General features: G+C 47.0%; 7 protein-coding genes across 7 annotated transcripts; 3 read left to right on the forward strand and 4 right to left on the reverse strand.

Annotated features, from left to right (window-relative positions):
• Positions 1-302: 302 nt before the first annotated feature.
• N7483_002052 (GOLPH3/VPS74 family protein) lies at positions 303-1,614 on the reverse strand (the record flags this gene model as incomplete). The annotated part of the gene is made up of 4 exons (XM_057085489.1): positions 303-353; positions 407-897; positions 989-1,148; positions 1,345-1,614. 4 exons carry the CDS (start codon positions 1,612-1,614, stop codon positions 303-305), a joined length of 972 nt encoding a protein of 323 aa, XP_056951638.1.
• A 1,275-nt stretch (positions 1,615-2,889) lies between these two features.
• acpA (acyl carrier protein) lies at positions 2,890-3,688 on the reverse strand (the record flags this gene model as incomplete). Its single annotated transcript, XM_057085490.1, has 6 exons — positions 2,890-2,897; positions 2,958-2,996; positions 3,059-3,107; positions 3,169-3,249; positions 3,344-3,361; positions 3,464-3,688. 6 exons carry the CDS (start codon positions 3,686-3,688, stop codon positions 2,890-2,892), a joined length of 420 nt encoding a protein of 139 aa, XP_056951639.1.
• Positions 3,689-4,034: 346 nt separating this feature from the next.
• On the forward strand, positions 4,035-4,832 carry N7483_002054 (NuoI/complex I 23 kDa subunit family protein; the record flags this gene model as incomplete). The annotated part of the gene is made up of 3 exons (XM_057085491.1): positions 4,035-4,285; positions 4,352-4,617; positions 4,702-4,832. Coding segments are annotated over 3 exons (648 nt in total), but the record flags the coding sequence as incomplete, so codon positions are not given.
• An 811-nt stretch (positions 4,833-5,643) lies between these two features.
• Positions 5,644-7,403, reverse strand: N7483_002055 (putative 60S ribosome biogenesis protein Rrp14; the record flags this gene model as incomplete). Its single annotated transcript, XM_057085492.1, has 3 exons — positions 5,644-7,125; positions 7,255-7,338; positions 7,389-7,403. 3 exons carry the CDS (start codon positions 7,401-7,403, stop codon positions 5,644-5,646), a joined length of 1,581 nt encoding a protein of 526 aa, XP_056951641.1.
• Positions 7,404-8,459: 1,056 nt separating this feature from the next.
• N7483_002056 (uncharacterized protein) lies at positions 8,460-10,499 on the forward strand (the record flags this gene model as incomplete). The annotated part of the gene is made up of 10 exons (XM_057085493.1): positions 8,460-8,717; positions 8,766-8,867; positions 8,918-8,962; positions 9,021-9,037; positions 9,094-9,196; positions 9,256-9,639; positions 9,701-9,827; positions 9,887-10,006; positions 10,065-10,256; positions 10,318-10,499. Coding segments are annotated over 10 exons (1,530 nt in total), but the record flags the coding sequence as incomplete, so codon positions are not given.
• Positions 10,500-10,626: 127 nt separating this feature from the next.
• Positions 10,627-11,461, reverse strand: N7483_002057 (uncharacterized protein; the record flags this gene model as incomplete). Its single annotated transcript, XM_057085494.1, has 3 exons — positions 10,627-10,917; positions 10,976-11,183; positions 11,238-11,461. 3 exons carry the CDS (start codon positions 11,459-11,461, stop codon positions 10,627-10,629), a joined length of 723 nt encoding a protein of 240 aa, XP_056951643.1.
• A 338-nt stretch (positions 11,462-11,799) lies between these two features.
• Positions 11,800-13,469, forward strand: N7483_002058 (uncharacterized protein; the record flags this gene model as incomplete). Its single annotated transcript, XM_057085495.1, has 3 exons — positions 11,800-11,829; positions 11,913-12,855; positions 12,922-13,469. 3 exons carry the CDS (start codon positions 11,800-11,802, stop codon positions 13,467-13,469), a joined length of 1,521 nt encoding a protein of 506 aa, XP_056951644.1.
• Between the last annotated feature and the right edge of the window lie 328 nt (positions 13,470-13,797).

Genomic DNA, 13,797 nt, shown 5'->3' on the forward strand with positions numbered 1-13,797 from the left:
AACACCAGAGGGATATATGGATCGATCAGTAGGATATCCCATACAAGAAATGAATTTTGAGCCTCATAAGATCACAAACGCTCTGCCAATTTCCAACCCACATGATGACAAACTACATGAGCGAAGAGAAGAGAAGAGAAGAGAAATGGTGGAAAAAAGTAAAAGCCCGACACACGAATGTAAGGAATCGGGTGTTCAAAATGATCAAGAGTGAAGGGGAAGCACTCGTTGGGGAAACAGAAAAGAGGTGGGAGGAGGTTAAATAAGAAAGGTTGTATTAGAATCAAACACGGCGTATGCGCTTACAGTAGGGAATCAAGTCTGGTGAAAACGCTCAAGCATGCGGCAACAATCTAGAGAAAGTTAGAGATCTGTAATAATTTGAAGAGCAAGAAGAGAGATATACCTCCAGCTGAAGCTCTCGGTCCTGTTTGTTGACTTCGTCGTTGATCGCTTGAGCTAGGTTGGCTCCAATTGCCTGAGAACCGCCCGGTCGTCGGGCAAATGGCCATTGCGAGTACTCAGCCAACAATTCATCCACTTGGGCAAATGCTCTTTCCCGAGACTCGTGACTCATAGTGACCAGAGCGTTCTCCAGCACATTGGCCGCATACGCAGCACAGACCATTGTGACGGTACGGAGATAGCGGAACTCGGCATCCTCAGGAAGCCACTGAGAGGAAGGAATAATCACTGTACGGTTGCTGCAAATGTTGCGCACCCGTCGGTGAAGATCATCTTTGGCGCCACCATCAGCCACGGGGTGTGTTGCCATATCGAAGAGGAGGAAGTTTCGTTTCTCGGTTCGGAGGATACCCTTATCCACGAGGCCCTTGGCCAATCGCTCACGCACTTGTTTCAATTGATACCCAATCTTCATCAAGTTCCAAGTTTCACCTATAATCAAGAAATCCCAAAGTTAGCCAACGTGTCAGACTACAGTGGCGACTTCCCACACAATCATATCAAAGAAACCACATATTCATACCACTCAGCAAGTCAATCCATGAGTTCACGCTCATCTTCTCACTCGACTTCATCATCTTTAGCGTCTCGTCCAGCAAGACTTCCCCGGTCAATGTGTCGTCGATGACTTCGATCACGCGGTCGGCCAGGGGAAGCGTCGGCGCGATGAATCCTTCTGCATGCTTATACGGCCACGGAGCGCGAGTTCGATGACGATACATCCTCGCAGAGCATAGGAAATATTCTCGTTCCAGAAAGACAGGTAACCCTATAAGGTGGGGAGAGAGGGGGGACGCGCAAGTCAGCCACATCGAGTTCATCTTAACTTGGAGATAATATAACCTCATGACTCCTTAATAAAGAGATATCCCAACTCACCTGTTTATCTTTCAGACCCAGCAATAGAACCTCCTCCATCAACGTCAATTTGGGTTGCTTGCTCCGCTCTTCGGTTTCGCTGAGGTCGCGGGGGTCGAATGCGATTTTGTGACCATTCTCTCCAGCCGTGAATGAGGTCTCTGGACCACGGTTATCCATCGCAGAGCCATTCCTCGATACAGGCGACGACACACGGCTGTCATCTTGTTCTTCTGGGCCAGCAGCTCGACCGCCGCCTCGTCGGCGAGTCAAGCCCCCGGCTGCGGACATGAGGATAAGGGTGGGTGAGTTAAAGTTGATCGGGGAATCGATTCAGACCCAGGTGAAGAGGGTTTCAAGGGTGGACTTGATTTATCAAAAGCCGATCTGCGTACCGGTCGCAGGGATAGGCGTTAATTGACCGCGGTGAAAGAAAGATGACTGAGGTTCGCGCGGTGGTAGACCGAATGTCGTTGCCGCTTCTAAGTGGGACCCTCTCTTGTCTCGGCGTCAGGGGAAACCAGGGACCGAGTGGTTGGAGTCAAACACAAGGGATGAAGCAATGCTTCACGGTATTTTTCTCTTTATCTTTATTCAAGTTCGAAGCGGTGAGCTGGAGGGAACTTGGACATCTGGAGAGACTTGAAGATGGTAGAGACGGATGATTGGGTCGAAGTTAATTTGGAGGCAAAGGTGGCTTCGTTACTGCGCCCGATAGCGGACAACACCAGATATATATATCAGTGGATCAGTTCATGATCTTGATAAGATCTAGTAGTATTAATGGACATATAGTATACTTCAAAATTGTTATTTTTCAATATTTGGATTTGAAATGGTTTAATTCTTCAATAATAACAAGGCCTGCATACCTACATCCATCTCATCTTTTACGCCACACAGGATCCATGGATGATCACACCAGTTGACTAGTAATATGTTTGCCTGCCAACCTACTCAGAGGTCCCTGCATGTCTATACCTACACATGCATGTACCTAATCATCTTACTAGTACTCGTAGATAGTACCGGAGTATACCAACATGGATTGAATTTGACATCCGTAGAAGTACCACCGGGCCAGCCTCTCACATGTGCAGTTATACATAGTAGTGGCATCCGTATATATGACCACTGTGTCACACTGCGGCCCTCCAGGTGTAATATGCATCGAGTCCATTTGTCTGGTGCCTACCTAGGTAGGAGTAATGCATTCATCCCAATTGCGCAGACTCAATCCATCTGAACTTATACCTGAAGAGCCTGCATGTGCGAGTTTGAATCGTCACTGCTACCTAGGTAGGTGGCAGGAATTATAGTGCACCACATTTCAAGTGAAACAAGGTTAGAGCTTTAAAACACCGTCAAAACTGCATTTAAGGATGATATACACGATATAGAAGGACAAAGGCAAATGAAATCCTCTGATATGGAATCCAGCATACAAAGCAGGGTCAAGAGTTACCGAGATATATCCCAGTAGAACTCAACGGACGCAAATATCCCGATCCTTTGTCTATCCGACTTTCCAACTCTAGCCCCCAGACATTTTTTCAATTAAAGTATTTAGTGGGCTGCAAGAAGGTCAGTAAAGAGCGCTAAAAGTAGGGAAACAGGTGATCGTAGGAACATACCATCAGGCTGAGCCAGGATGTACTCGACAGCCTTCTCAACTATTCGCGCACAGAACGCGTTAGCTTATTTTCATTCTAACCTCCATCAAATCTAAACTTACCGCTGTGGATCTGGTCGGCCTCCTTGTCGGGGATCTCAATGCTGAACTCCTGTTGCGATAGTCAGAATCTGGCTCTTATCCTGTTTTTCCCGAGGAAAACCATATCATACCTCCTCAATGGCCATGACGACCTCAACGGTATCCAAGCTGTCCAGACCAAGGTCGTTGGCGAAGTGAGAGACACCGTTGATCTGTGTATTGATAAATGTTAATAGCTGGTTCGTTTATGCCCCATGGGGAGCTGGTATGAAATATGCAAGCTGAGTGATCTCGCGTCAAACTGACCTTGCTGGCGTCGGAAACCTGTGATGAGAGCGAACAATTAGTCAAATTCAGATAAAGCTGACATATATTCGGGATATGTAGGAAAGAGTCAATGTGCGAAAAGCCACAATGTTGACGTACCTTGTCGAAGTTCTTAAGCAGGTTGACTATCCGGCCCTCAACCTCGCTCTTGTTCAGACCAGCAGGAGCGGAGTAGCAGCGGACACCCTGGGAGACAAAGCAGGGAGTGTATTGAGAAGCGCGCACAGCAATGGGGGAGCTGCGGATCTGGAAGGGAGCCGGGGTCTTGACAGCGACACGGGGGACGGAGGCTCGCAAGGAGCGGACAATGGCGGAACGGAACATGATGAAAGATGTAGAAGATCACAAAAGCGCACAGGCTATTGATCTAAAATGAATTGGAAAAGAAAGGGGAAAGAAGGATTAAGAGTGGTAGATGAAGGGAATAGAGAGAGACGGGGAGAAGAGGAAGAACGGAAGTGATGTCCACTCAAGAGCAAAATCCTCCCCACTAACCAATCAGCGACGGTTGGAAAGGAATGACCTAAGCCCAAACCTCTGCAACACCACCAACTCACCTTCCCAGTGTCTTTCTCCCTTAAGGTGAACCTCCAACTCCGTCAATTCCCCACTTTCTTCTTTTTCTCTCTCCCCTCTACTATACTTCCTCCCATAATGGCCTCCTCTAGACACGTCGCGAGGCTGGTCGCCGGTCGTCGCGCGTCTCCCTTTACTTCCATCGGCTCGACGGCAAACTTCTCTTCCTCAGTGTCCCGCGCAGCAACCCCAGCGGGACCCCCCTCAGCCCGGTTTCCGCTTGCCCCCGCCTCAGCGCTGGGACCAGGGCTCTGAGTCCGCCATTGACAAGGCCACCAAGTACTTCCTCCTTGCTGAGATGTTCCGTGGCATGTACGTTGTGCTGGAGCAGTACTTCCGTCCTCCGTAAGTTTTGTGGACCCAGGACTTCATGATATATCAATTGGTTCTGATATCAATATTTTTCTCCAGCTACACCATCTTCTACCCCTTTGAGAAGGGTCCTATCTCTCCCCGTTTCCGTGGTGAGCACGCTCTGCGCCGTTACCCTACCGGTGAGGAGCGCTGTATCGCCTGCAAGCTCTGCGAGGCTATCTGCCCAGCGCAGGCTATCACCATTGAGGCTGAGGAACGTGAGGACGGAAGCCGCCGGACGACCCGTTACGATATCGACATGACCAAGTGTATCTACTGTGGTTACTGCCAGGAGAGCTGCCCTGTCGATGCTATTGTGGAGAGTGAGTTTCACCAAGCTTATATAGCTTTGCAAAATACGTCTGTGCGCAATATATCTAAAATGTTTATCTTTATTTTTTTTATAGCCTCCAATGCTGAGTACGCCACTGAGACTCGTGAGGAGCTCCTCTACAACAAGGAGAAGCTGCTCGCCAACGGTGACAAGTGGGAGCCCGAGATTGCTGCTGCTGCCCGCGCCGATGCTCCTTACCGATAAATTCAATCACCTTCCCGTTCTTGCCAGGTGATAATTAACGGAACACATCATCTTGAATTGAACCCACAGGCTGACCCAGAGAGGAGGATCTGGGTCACCTGAATCGAGCCAATATCTCGATTGGCATGCATGAAAAAACTAGAACAATAGGGTTTATGATACCCTCTTACTCCTCCGCCACATCTTTGTACATATTTACCCCCTCAACCTTGTGTTATCTGTACTAGTCGATTCCAAACGAAATTCTTCGAATTCGTTTCATTCCTAGTGGATCTCGGCTTCTTTGTCTTTTTATTTTCCCTTTGTTATTTGGAATCTAGCAGGTTTTTCTGTTTCTTTACGATTTAAATCAATTCTAAATCATTCAAAACATTTGAACTTGGTCTATCAATTAATTCTTTGTGTCTAGATGATTGGCTCTTTGCCTGGACTGGACGAACTCAGAGGTGAGACCACTACGACTATGAGGCTGAACCTCGGAACGACGAGGCTTAACCTGAAGCTACTACTGCCAGTGATAGACAGAAATCTGCCTTGAAATACTAGTAGACTTCGAATGATATTTGTATTCACAAAATAAGATAAATCGCTACCCATGCAGAGACATATTCATGACGAAATCATGCCGCCGAAACAGCGCGAACACCAAACACCGCAACCCCGGATGGATATTTCCCAGTTCGATGTTTGAAAAAACACTTTTCTTTTTTTTTTGATGGGAGGAAAGAAGGTCATGAAGGGAAAGGAAAGAAAGTAATGGGAAGGGGAAAATAAGAATCAAGTCATCAACATTTGGAAAGAAGAATTAAACTTATTTCTTCTTGCCGCCAGTCTTGGGCTTGAAACTGCCTTCAAATCCAGGTCTAGCCTTCTTCTTCGCTCCACCAGCAGGCTTCTTCTTGCCACCCTTGCTACCCTTCTCGTCTCGGCGCTTGCGAAGGTTCTCCTCACGCTTGTTCTGTCGCTGCTCCTTCATACGGGAAACAGTATCAATGCGGTCGTTCCACTCACGCGCGGACTTCTTCTTAGCAGTCTCCTTGCGCTTCAAGGCCTTCTTCAGGAGGGATGTGTCGTCGCGAACTCGCTCGCCGTGAGCACGCTTCTTGGCATTCAGCCAGCGGTCCTTCTCTTCGAGTTCAGCGCGCTTTTCCGGATCCATCTCGGCAAGACGTGCCTGCTTAGCCTCAGCAGCTTGGAGCTGAGCAGCCGCATCTCTGGGTCCAGCACTCTTGTGTTGATCACGAACGTTGGTAAGGGAAGCGTCGGTTTGCTGACCGTCCGCGAAGATAACACGGCCGAAGGAAAAGTTATTAGAAGGACCGATGGATTCGGCGGGGGAGCGAGGAGAGGCTAGGAGAGATCCTGAGCCACCGGGGGAAAAGCGACGGGCCATAGCCTCGTCGTCCTTGCGTTGCTCTTCTTCCTTGGCCTTGGCGCGCAGCTCCTTCTTGTGTGCTTTGCGTTGCTCGGCTTTTTGACGGCGGGCTTCGATGAGCTCCTGACGGTTACGGGCAGGCTTGCCGTTAAGACCATCTGCTTGGCGCTTGGCACGAAGCTCGTCCAGGCGTTTCTGTAAACGCTGCTTGAGGTCTTCTGGTGTGGCCTTAAGGGGCTTGGGCCCGGAGGATTTGGTATCATTAGAGGCGGTAGGAGGAACAATAGAGGATATAGAGGAGCTGCCCGATTGGAGGTTTGAGGCATCGGGGGAATTGCGAGTAGAGGAACCTGAAGAAGGCTGTTCGGGCTCATCGTTGAACTCGATGGAAAATCCTTCTTCGGCGACGCCTTCTTCGAGATCATCACCGTCCTCATCATCAGATGCCTCGCCCTCGTCAGCATCACCATTGTCGTTAGACTTGGCAGCCTCCTTCTCTTTCTTGGGAGTCTCAGTCGCTGTGCCGTTGGGCTTTTCGTCTTGCTGTTGCTTCTCTTTGCGGGCCGTCTCCTTCGCCTTTTTCTTTTCCTTCTGGGCGGCCTTCTTTTTCTCCTTCTTCTCTTCCTTTTGCTTCTTACGGGCCTCGGCGGCCTCAGACTTGACAGTGTCGGACTTCTCGACCTGCTTTTGCTTCTTGGCCTTCTCACCGCGGTTCAGACCCTCCATGGGCTTCTCGGAGCCCAACTCGTCGTCCGAAGAATCGCTCTCGAGGGTACCATCCTCACGCTTGCGCTTGCGGGCGTTCTCATCCATGATGTCCTTGGCAGTTTTGGCAGTTGTGGTGGAGTCCGGGTCGAGTTTGGCACGCTTTGCTTCACGGGCTTGCTCTTTGGTCTGCTTCTTTCGTTGCCACTGGTCCTGTAGGCGGGAACAGAAATCAGATTATTGTCCAAGGAGTAAAAGAAATCAATGTAGGAGAAAAGAAATTGTCGGAAAGGGGAGAAAAAAAAGCTGGATTGATAGAGTTGGAGTTGAGTGCGCACGTACACTATTGTCATCACCGTAGTAATACTTGGCGGGGATTAAGGAGAGAAGACCATTGAATGCCTGCGCATGGCTGCGCAACCGGTCCTGGAAGCAGTTAATAACCAAGCGTGGGCATCAAGTTCACTGCCACATACCTCGATATCATCCATGCTGCCGGGAATCCGTACTGAAGTGAAGGCGTGGGTCGTAGAAAAAAATGGAAATGAGGAAATCTCCGCGCACCTTCACCGCCCGCAAAAAAATCCCACTGGAGACTTGGCCCGTGCTGACTGTATACAGTGAATGTCCCAACCCTGGAAGTGAATTCTACCAAAAAAAAAATAAAAATAAAATATAAAAATAAAATGGATTAAACAAATTTTACAGAAGAGATGGATATAAGATAAAAGGAATTTATTAACTGGGAAATTTAACTCAATTCAACTTCAAGCCAGTCATGGCTAGTCATAGCTTGCCTACATAGAGGAATTGATCATCTATTGATGCAAGTCAAGAAAAAGAAAAACGTGCACAATGGGGGTACACGCTTTTTGAGCCTCTTTTAATCCTATTTCTAACCTCCAGCAATCGAATATTGTGCTATAGGGCGGAGGAGAATACCATGTGGTAAGATTCCACATGACGGAATGTGAGATTTGGAAATATTAATATCTCCGAGGCCAATCTTATTTGCTGATCATAGCTTCGACGTGAGACATTTTAATCTGGGATATTACAGTATTCAAATGTCTTTTGCATAAATGCGTACCGGCGGTTTTTCATCTCTAGAGCTACCAGTTGCCTACAACCAACCATATCAGCTAGCCTTCTTAGCTACCCCTGTAGGTACTTACATACCTAGAGGAGTAGGTCACCAGTCAGCTGTAGATACTTCTGAGTGAGCACAGAAGTAGGTAAATACTATGACATCGGGAATTTCTGAGAGAATGTGAACATTGAACACACTTGGGGCAGTTCAAGACTCAAGTTGATATCCCGACGCACGGACCCATCCCTTTCTGGGACGCCGACTACTAGTAATGTACGAGAGTCTCTGTTGATCCTTGTACATAATCTGTGAAATTAACTTGTAACCCCTCAATTTCAGGGGACATCCCAACATTGTTTCAATTTATCCTTCACTTTAATCTGCAGATTTCACTCACTGATAACCTCATATTCCTACAACGTGAGAAGATACTACCATGACAATCCAACATTCAGAGACTTCGGCCGAGGCAGATGCGGATGTCCTTACTCTCGATGCAAAGGCCCTACAGGCGCTTTTGACTCAGGGGCAAGTCACGAGTTATGGTCTTGTCAAGAGATATTTAGCGCAAATAGCGCAACATGATGATAAGCTTCGGGCTATGATTAAGACCACTCCCGTTGAGCTGCTAGAGGCGACAGCTAGATCTTTGGATGAAGAACGCGCATCTGGAAAGACCAGGGGACCATTACATGGCATTCCTATACTTATCAAGGTACGAGGATCCAAACTTTTAGTGTGAATAGTCACTAAAAGATTCTAGGATAACGTTGCTACTCATCCAAGCCTCGGGCTCCCAACTACTGTGGGCAGTCTGGCGCTTCTGAGCTCGAAGCCGAGCAAAAATGCCCAAATAATTGACCAGGTCTGATGCCCCAAAGAATTATTTGTGTGAGGGAAGACTAAAAGTACTAGATTATTGATGCCGGACTTATAATAATGGGGAAGACTAACCTTCCGGTAAGTCGTGCCAACTTTAATGATTACCTCGGTTTACAGTGAGCTAATGAATCCCAAGGAATTTGCCAATGCTCGGTAACAGATCATATACTCATGTTCAGATCCTTCCAGAAGATCTAATTTGGTGACAGGGGATCTAAGATGCCGAATGGTTGGTCTGCAGTTCGCGGCCAAACAGAATCCGCCTACGTTCGCGGGCGAGTAGACCAAGACGACACTCCCGAAGGCCAATGGGTAGCTTCCACCGCATCGAATGTATATTTGGCGGCATAATTCTGACAAATCCCTTTTAGAATCCGTCTGGATCATCTACAGGCTCCGCTGTCGGTGTTTCAGCCGGGTACGCTCCCATAGCCATCGGAACCGAGACAGATGGGTCCCTTATAAGTCCTTCAAACCGTGCCGCACTGTATACAATTAAGCCAACGATTGGCCTTGTTTCTGGAGAAGGCATCATTCCAATTTCCAGCAACTTTGACTCTGCGGGACCGATGACGAAGTCGACCTATGATCTAGCTGTGCTTCTGGATGTTCTTGTTACGGAACCAGCATCTGAGTCCTTTACAAATAGTCTGGCAGGGTCTTGGACCAACATCTCGGTTGCTGCTCTTGACCCTGTCGTATGGAAATCGAAAATAGATGATGACGAGCCAGATTACGGCGCTCGAGATCAAATTGTACGTGATATTCCCTGGGAGCAGGGAGCATGAGATTTTTAGGCAGATCTGACAATAGCAGAATCGAGAAATCCGAGAGGCTTACAAAGTCATCGAGGAGAAGGCAAAGAAATTTGTCAACAATATCGATCTCATATCTCCCGATGAATTCAAAATCGATGGCGAGAGTTGTGAATGGACGATTATTCGTATGTCTTAAGGCTCTGAAGCCGGGTTTACGCACAAAATACTGATATCTTGCTTCCAGAGGCCGATATGAAGCCCCAGCTCAATACCTACCTCGAGAACCTTGAGGAGAGCGATGTCAGATCCCTCGCGGAGATCATTGCCTTCAACGAGAAGCATGCTGACTTAGAGCTTCCTCCCCGTATGCTTTCCCAATATACTTCTTACATATGAGAATAAGGTGCCTGACACATCTTTAGACCATCCTAGACAAGATACTCTTATCAAGTCCCAGAACGACACCACTTCTGCCGAAGAGTACGAGCGCAATCTATCTTTTTTGAGGCACATGGGCCGCGAGAAAGGTGTAGATCTAGCACTCAAGACTCAAAATGTGGATGTTATAATCGGCCCAGCTGATAGTGATCTCTCTTCAATGGCGTCTGCTACTGGTAAGAAAAATGGGGTTGAAAGTCATATTGTAAAATATCGCTGACTTTTTGATAATTTTAGGATACCCAATCTGTGCGATGCCACTATCCTACCTTGACTTAAACGGTCGTCCATTTGGAATGGCAGCAATTACAGGAAAACACCAGGAGCACCTACTGATCAAAGTTATGAGTGCGTGGGAAGCTACTTTCCCTGCTCGACAGCCTCCGCCCCAGCTGGTCAACCACGCGGGCAGTCTTTAAGGTTGCTTCCTAACTGTTTTCGAACACTCAGCTCTTTCAAATGTTGAATATCGGAGATAGCATTCTAGATATGGTATGTCTAAATCAAGTATGTCCCTGAATCATTGGATCGGTTTCTTCACGGTAATTATAAATACCCCCTTGCTTTCAATGCGAGCTGTCCGAGACGAACCAAGTCTGCATTCAACAAAGTCTCTCTCTCAACCCCATGAACAGCCTGATGTAGTACCGCAGCTGAAAGCTCACTTCGATCCACATTTGGAATTTTTCTCGTAAACAAGTTAACTCCACGAAGCAAGAAGGCCAGAGTAGCCCTGGACCAGGTTGTTGAGTTTATCACAACTCCTGGCTGAGCAATGCAGATCTGAGTCCCTGGGTATTGACCTGGAAATCCAATCACCATGTTTTCCGTATGAGACTTTCCCGGTAAGACCAAATCAGCTTATTGTAATAGACCATTCAAGAGGAAGACTCACACGCATGACTTGATAGTCCCCCATGAACATTGGCCTGTGTGATGGATCCCGAGGAGTACCCTCGGCACTGAAGTATACAAACCGAAATGGAATTTTAGGTCCAGCTTCGTAAATTGCCTTGAATCCAGCGAGAGTGCAGTCCTGGCATACACGTTTGACCTCCGCGAAAGGAAAGTTGCTTGCGCGGAAAGGAGTTATCGCCACAGTCCTAAGAGAACGTTGAATTAGTAGATTATTGAGCAGGATTTTGGAGAGGAAATACCAAATACATGCGTCTGCGCCAGATAACTTAGCCTTGACATCCTCTGGATACTCGGCATAGTCACGAACGATCACGTTCGTCAACTTAGAAGAAGGACTGTTCTTCTCGACTTGTACAAATTTTCGAGCCAAAGCAATAACTTCTGTGATATCGTCGATCTCCAAGCTTTGTCTGATTATCTCACTTCCCACTAAACCTGTAGCTCCAACCACTATGAGCTTCATGGCTAACGTGGTACACGGCAATGGGCAATCAGGAAACTTGGAACGCTTGCACTTGGAAAACAAAAAGAGTTATTTCCAGGTTATTCTGTGAGGTTCATGACATCTGTCAGTTTAAATATTGAAGATTCAAAAGGATCGTTGTACTCACTATAAGACCGACCGGCGTTCGGCCATCCGAACCCCGAACCGCCGTTCAGGATGCCGTCTCCTGATGCTGTCACGTTTTTGCCTTAGCAACGTCTTGAACCAGCCCTGATATCTGCTATGCCACCAGATCGGAATACAAGATCAGTCCAGCTATATGGAAAGGTAGTCAAACCGTCCCCCATTCGTTCAAAATGCTCATGGGTATTGCCCCGCTTAGGCCTGTTTGAGCTGTTCCAAATCGAAATGCAAATGCGTTTTAAGACCAGGAGGTGGTTGTGAAAGATGCTCGCGCTTAAAAAAGCAGTGCCTCCCTGGAAAGGCTATTAGGGCGCATACTGCAGAGAAGAACAACACAATCTCTCGCATTTCACAGCTTGAAGGAAGGCTGGATGGACTTGTCTCTCAACTGGAACGTAGTCGGGTATTACCTACTGATGCGAAATCGTTATCTCCACTATCGTCTGATGAAGACCTGTCATTTTCAACAATTGCCCCTTCTTTACCGACCCCAGTCTGTGGTTTCGCCTCCGAGGAATCTCTTGTTGAATTCCGTGAAAAGATGCTGAAGTACTTCCCATTCATGGATCTTCCTCATGATGCAGATTGGCTCAAATGCCATCGACCTTTCCTTTCGAAATGTATTCTGTCTGCAACATCTCAGTCCACGAGTACAAAGCTTACACTGGGAGAGCAAATCAAGAATGAATTGATCCAACGCGTATACATCAACAATGATCCAAGAACAGTCAACATCGATCTACTTCTAGGTCTTCTAACATTTATAGCTTGGGGCCATGACAATCTGCTTCATAAAACCGCCGTTAAAATCCCACGCTTCACTCAGCTAGCCATTGGACTGGTTTTCGATCTTCGTCTCAATAAACCGCAACAAGAGTCACATACGCTTCCGGGAAAGACATGGTCAAAAACCCAAGAAAATACTCTCGAAGAAAAGCGAGCTGTGCTAGGATGCTGGATGATGAGCTCAGTGGTATCTTCTTATCTGAAGCAAATTGATCCTCTGCAGTGGACTCCGTATATGGATGAGTGTCTGGAAACTTTGGCGAAGAGTCCCGAGTCGATCAATGATGAAATCTTCATGCATCAAATCAGGCTCCAGCGGGTAGCTGGGGAAGTTGATGACATGAAACATACAGGAAAATTTCCGTTATCGTTTTATATTACGAGTTTTCGACACCGCATTGATATCATCAAATGCAATATATCTCCTATGGTGCTCAAAGACAGTAAGTTTGACCATAAATCATCGGAATACCCTCTGAGGCGCAAGATCTGAAACTCATGGAGAATAGGAATCCTCCTTTCATCCCTTTACTATGCTGACATGAGCATATATGGCATTTCTCTCAAAGATAAAAGTGGCACAAACCCCCAAAGTCTCGGCTACCTCTACATGTGTCTCCAAACAACCAAATCCGCGATCGAAAACTTTTTCGAAATTCCAATCATAGAATGCATTGGACTGAGCTTCACATTTTTTACTCAGCTTGCGCGAACAATACTCATTCTATTCAAGCTCTCTACCTTTGAGAATGAAGCTTGGGATACGAAATTCGTGCGAAAAGAAATCGATGTGCTTCAGGTACTGGACCGGCTATTGAAGATTATAGATGAAGCAAAATCGATGATAGGTTCACAAGGGGATGATGGCTTTCTGGATAGAGCCGCGACTATCTTCGCTACAGTCAAATCGTGGTGTTTGTCAAAGCTGGAACCGGGGGATGTTACGGTCAACGATATGGCATCTGATGCTACCTGTGATTTCATACCCGATGGGAACTGTACACCAGAGGATTTTGTTCTGGATGATGCTTGGTTAAAAGAATATTTGAATCTATGACCTTCAATACATCTAACATTGAAATTCAAGCTAATCTATATTCAATCCATGAAAATGCTTATTTATCCCAGAAGATATCAAGTGAACGTCCAGATGTCCATTCTCATACAATCGGCTTTATCTCGGACGAAACTCTCGGCTTTGTCGGAGTTATCCTCGGAGATCTCGGTCTCCGAAGAACTACCCGTGAAACTCAAGTCCAATCTCATCGCAGTTACATTTCAAACCAATTCCACACAATTCTCTGCATATCATTGCATAGAAATCCGAGTTGAGAATGTTATCCCCGAACACGCGCCGCCATAACTCCGCTTCTCCACTCAGAGAT

Source organism: Penicillium malachiteum (genome assembly GCF_028827825.1).
Source record: "Penicillium malachiteum strain IBT 17515 chromosome Unknown utg000001l:1.0-8184562.0:1.0-8186909.0, whole genome shotgun sequence".
Classification (NCBI taxonomy): domain Eukaryota; kingdom Fungi; phylum Ascomycota; class Eurotiomycetes; order Eurotiales; family Aspergillaceae; genus Penicillium; species Penicillium malachiteum.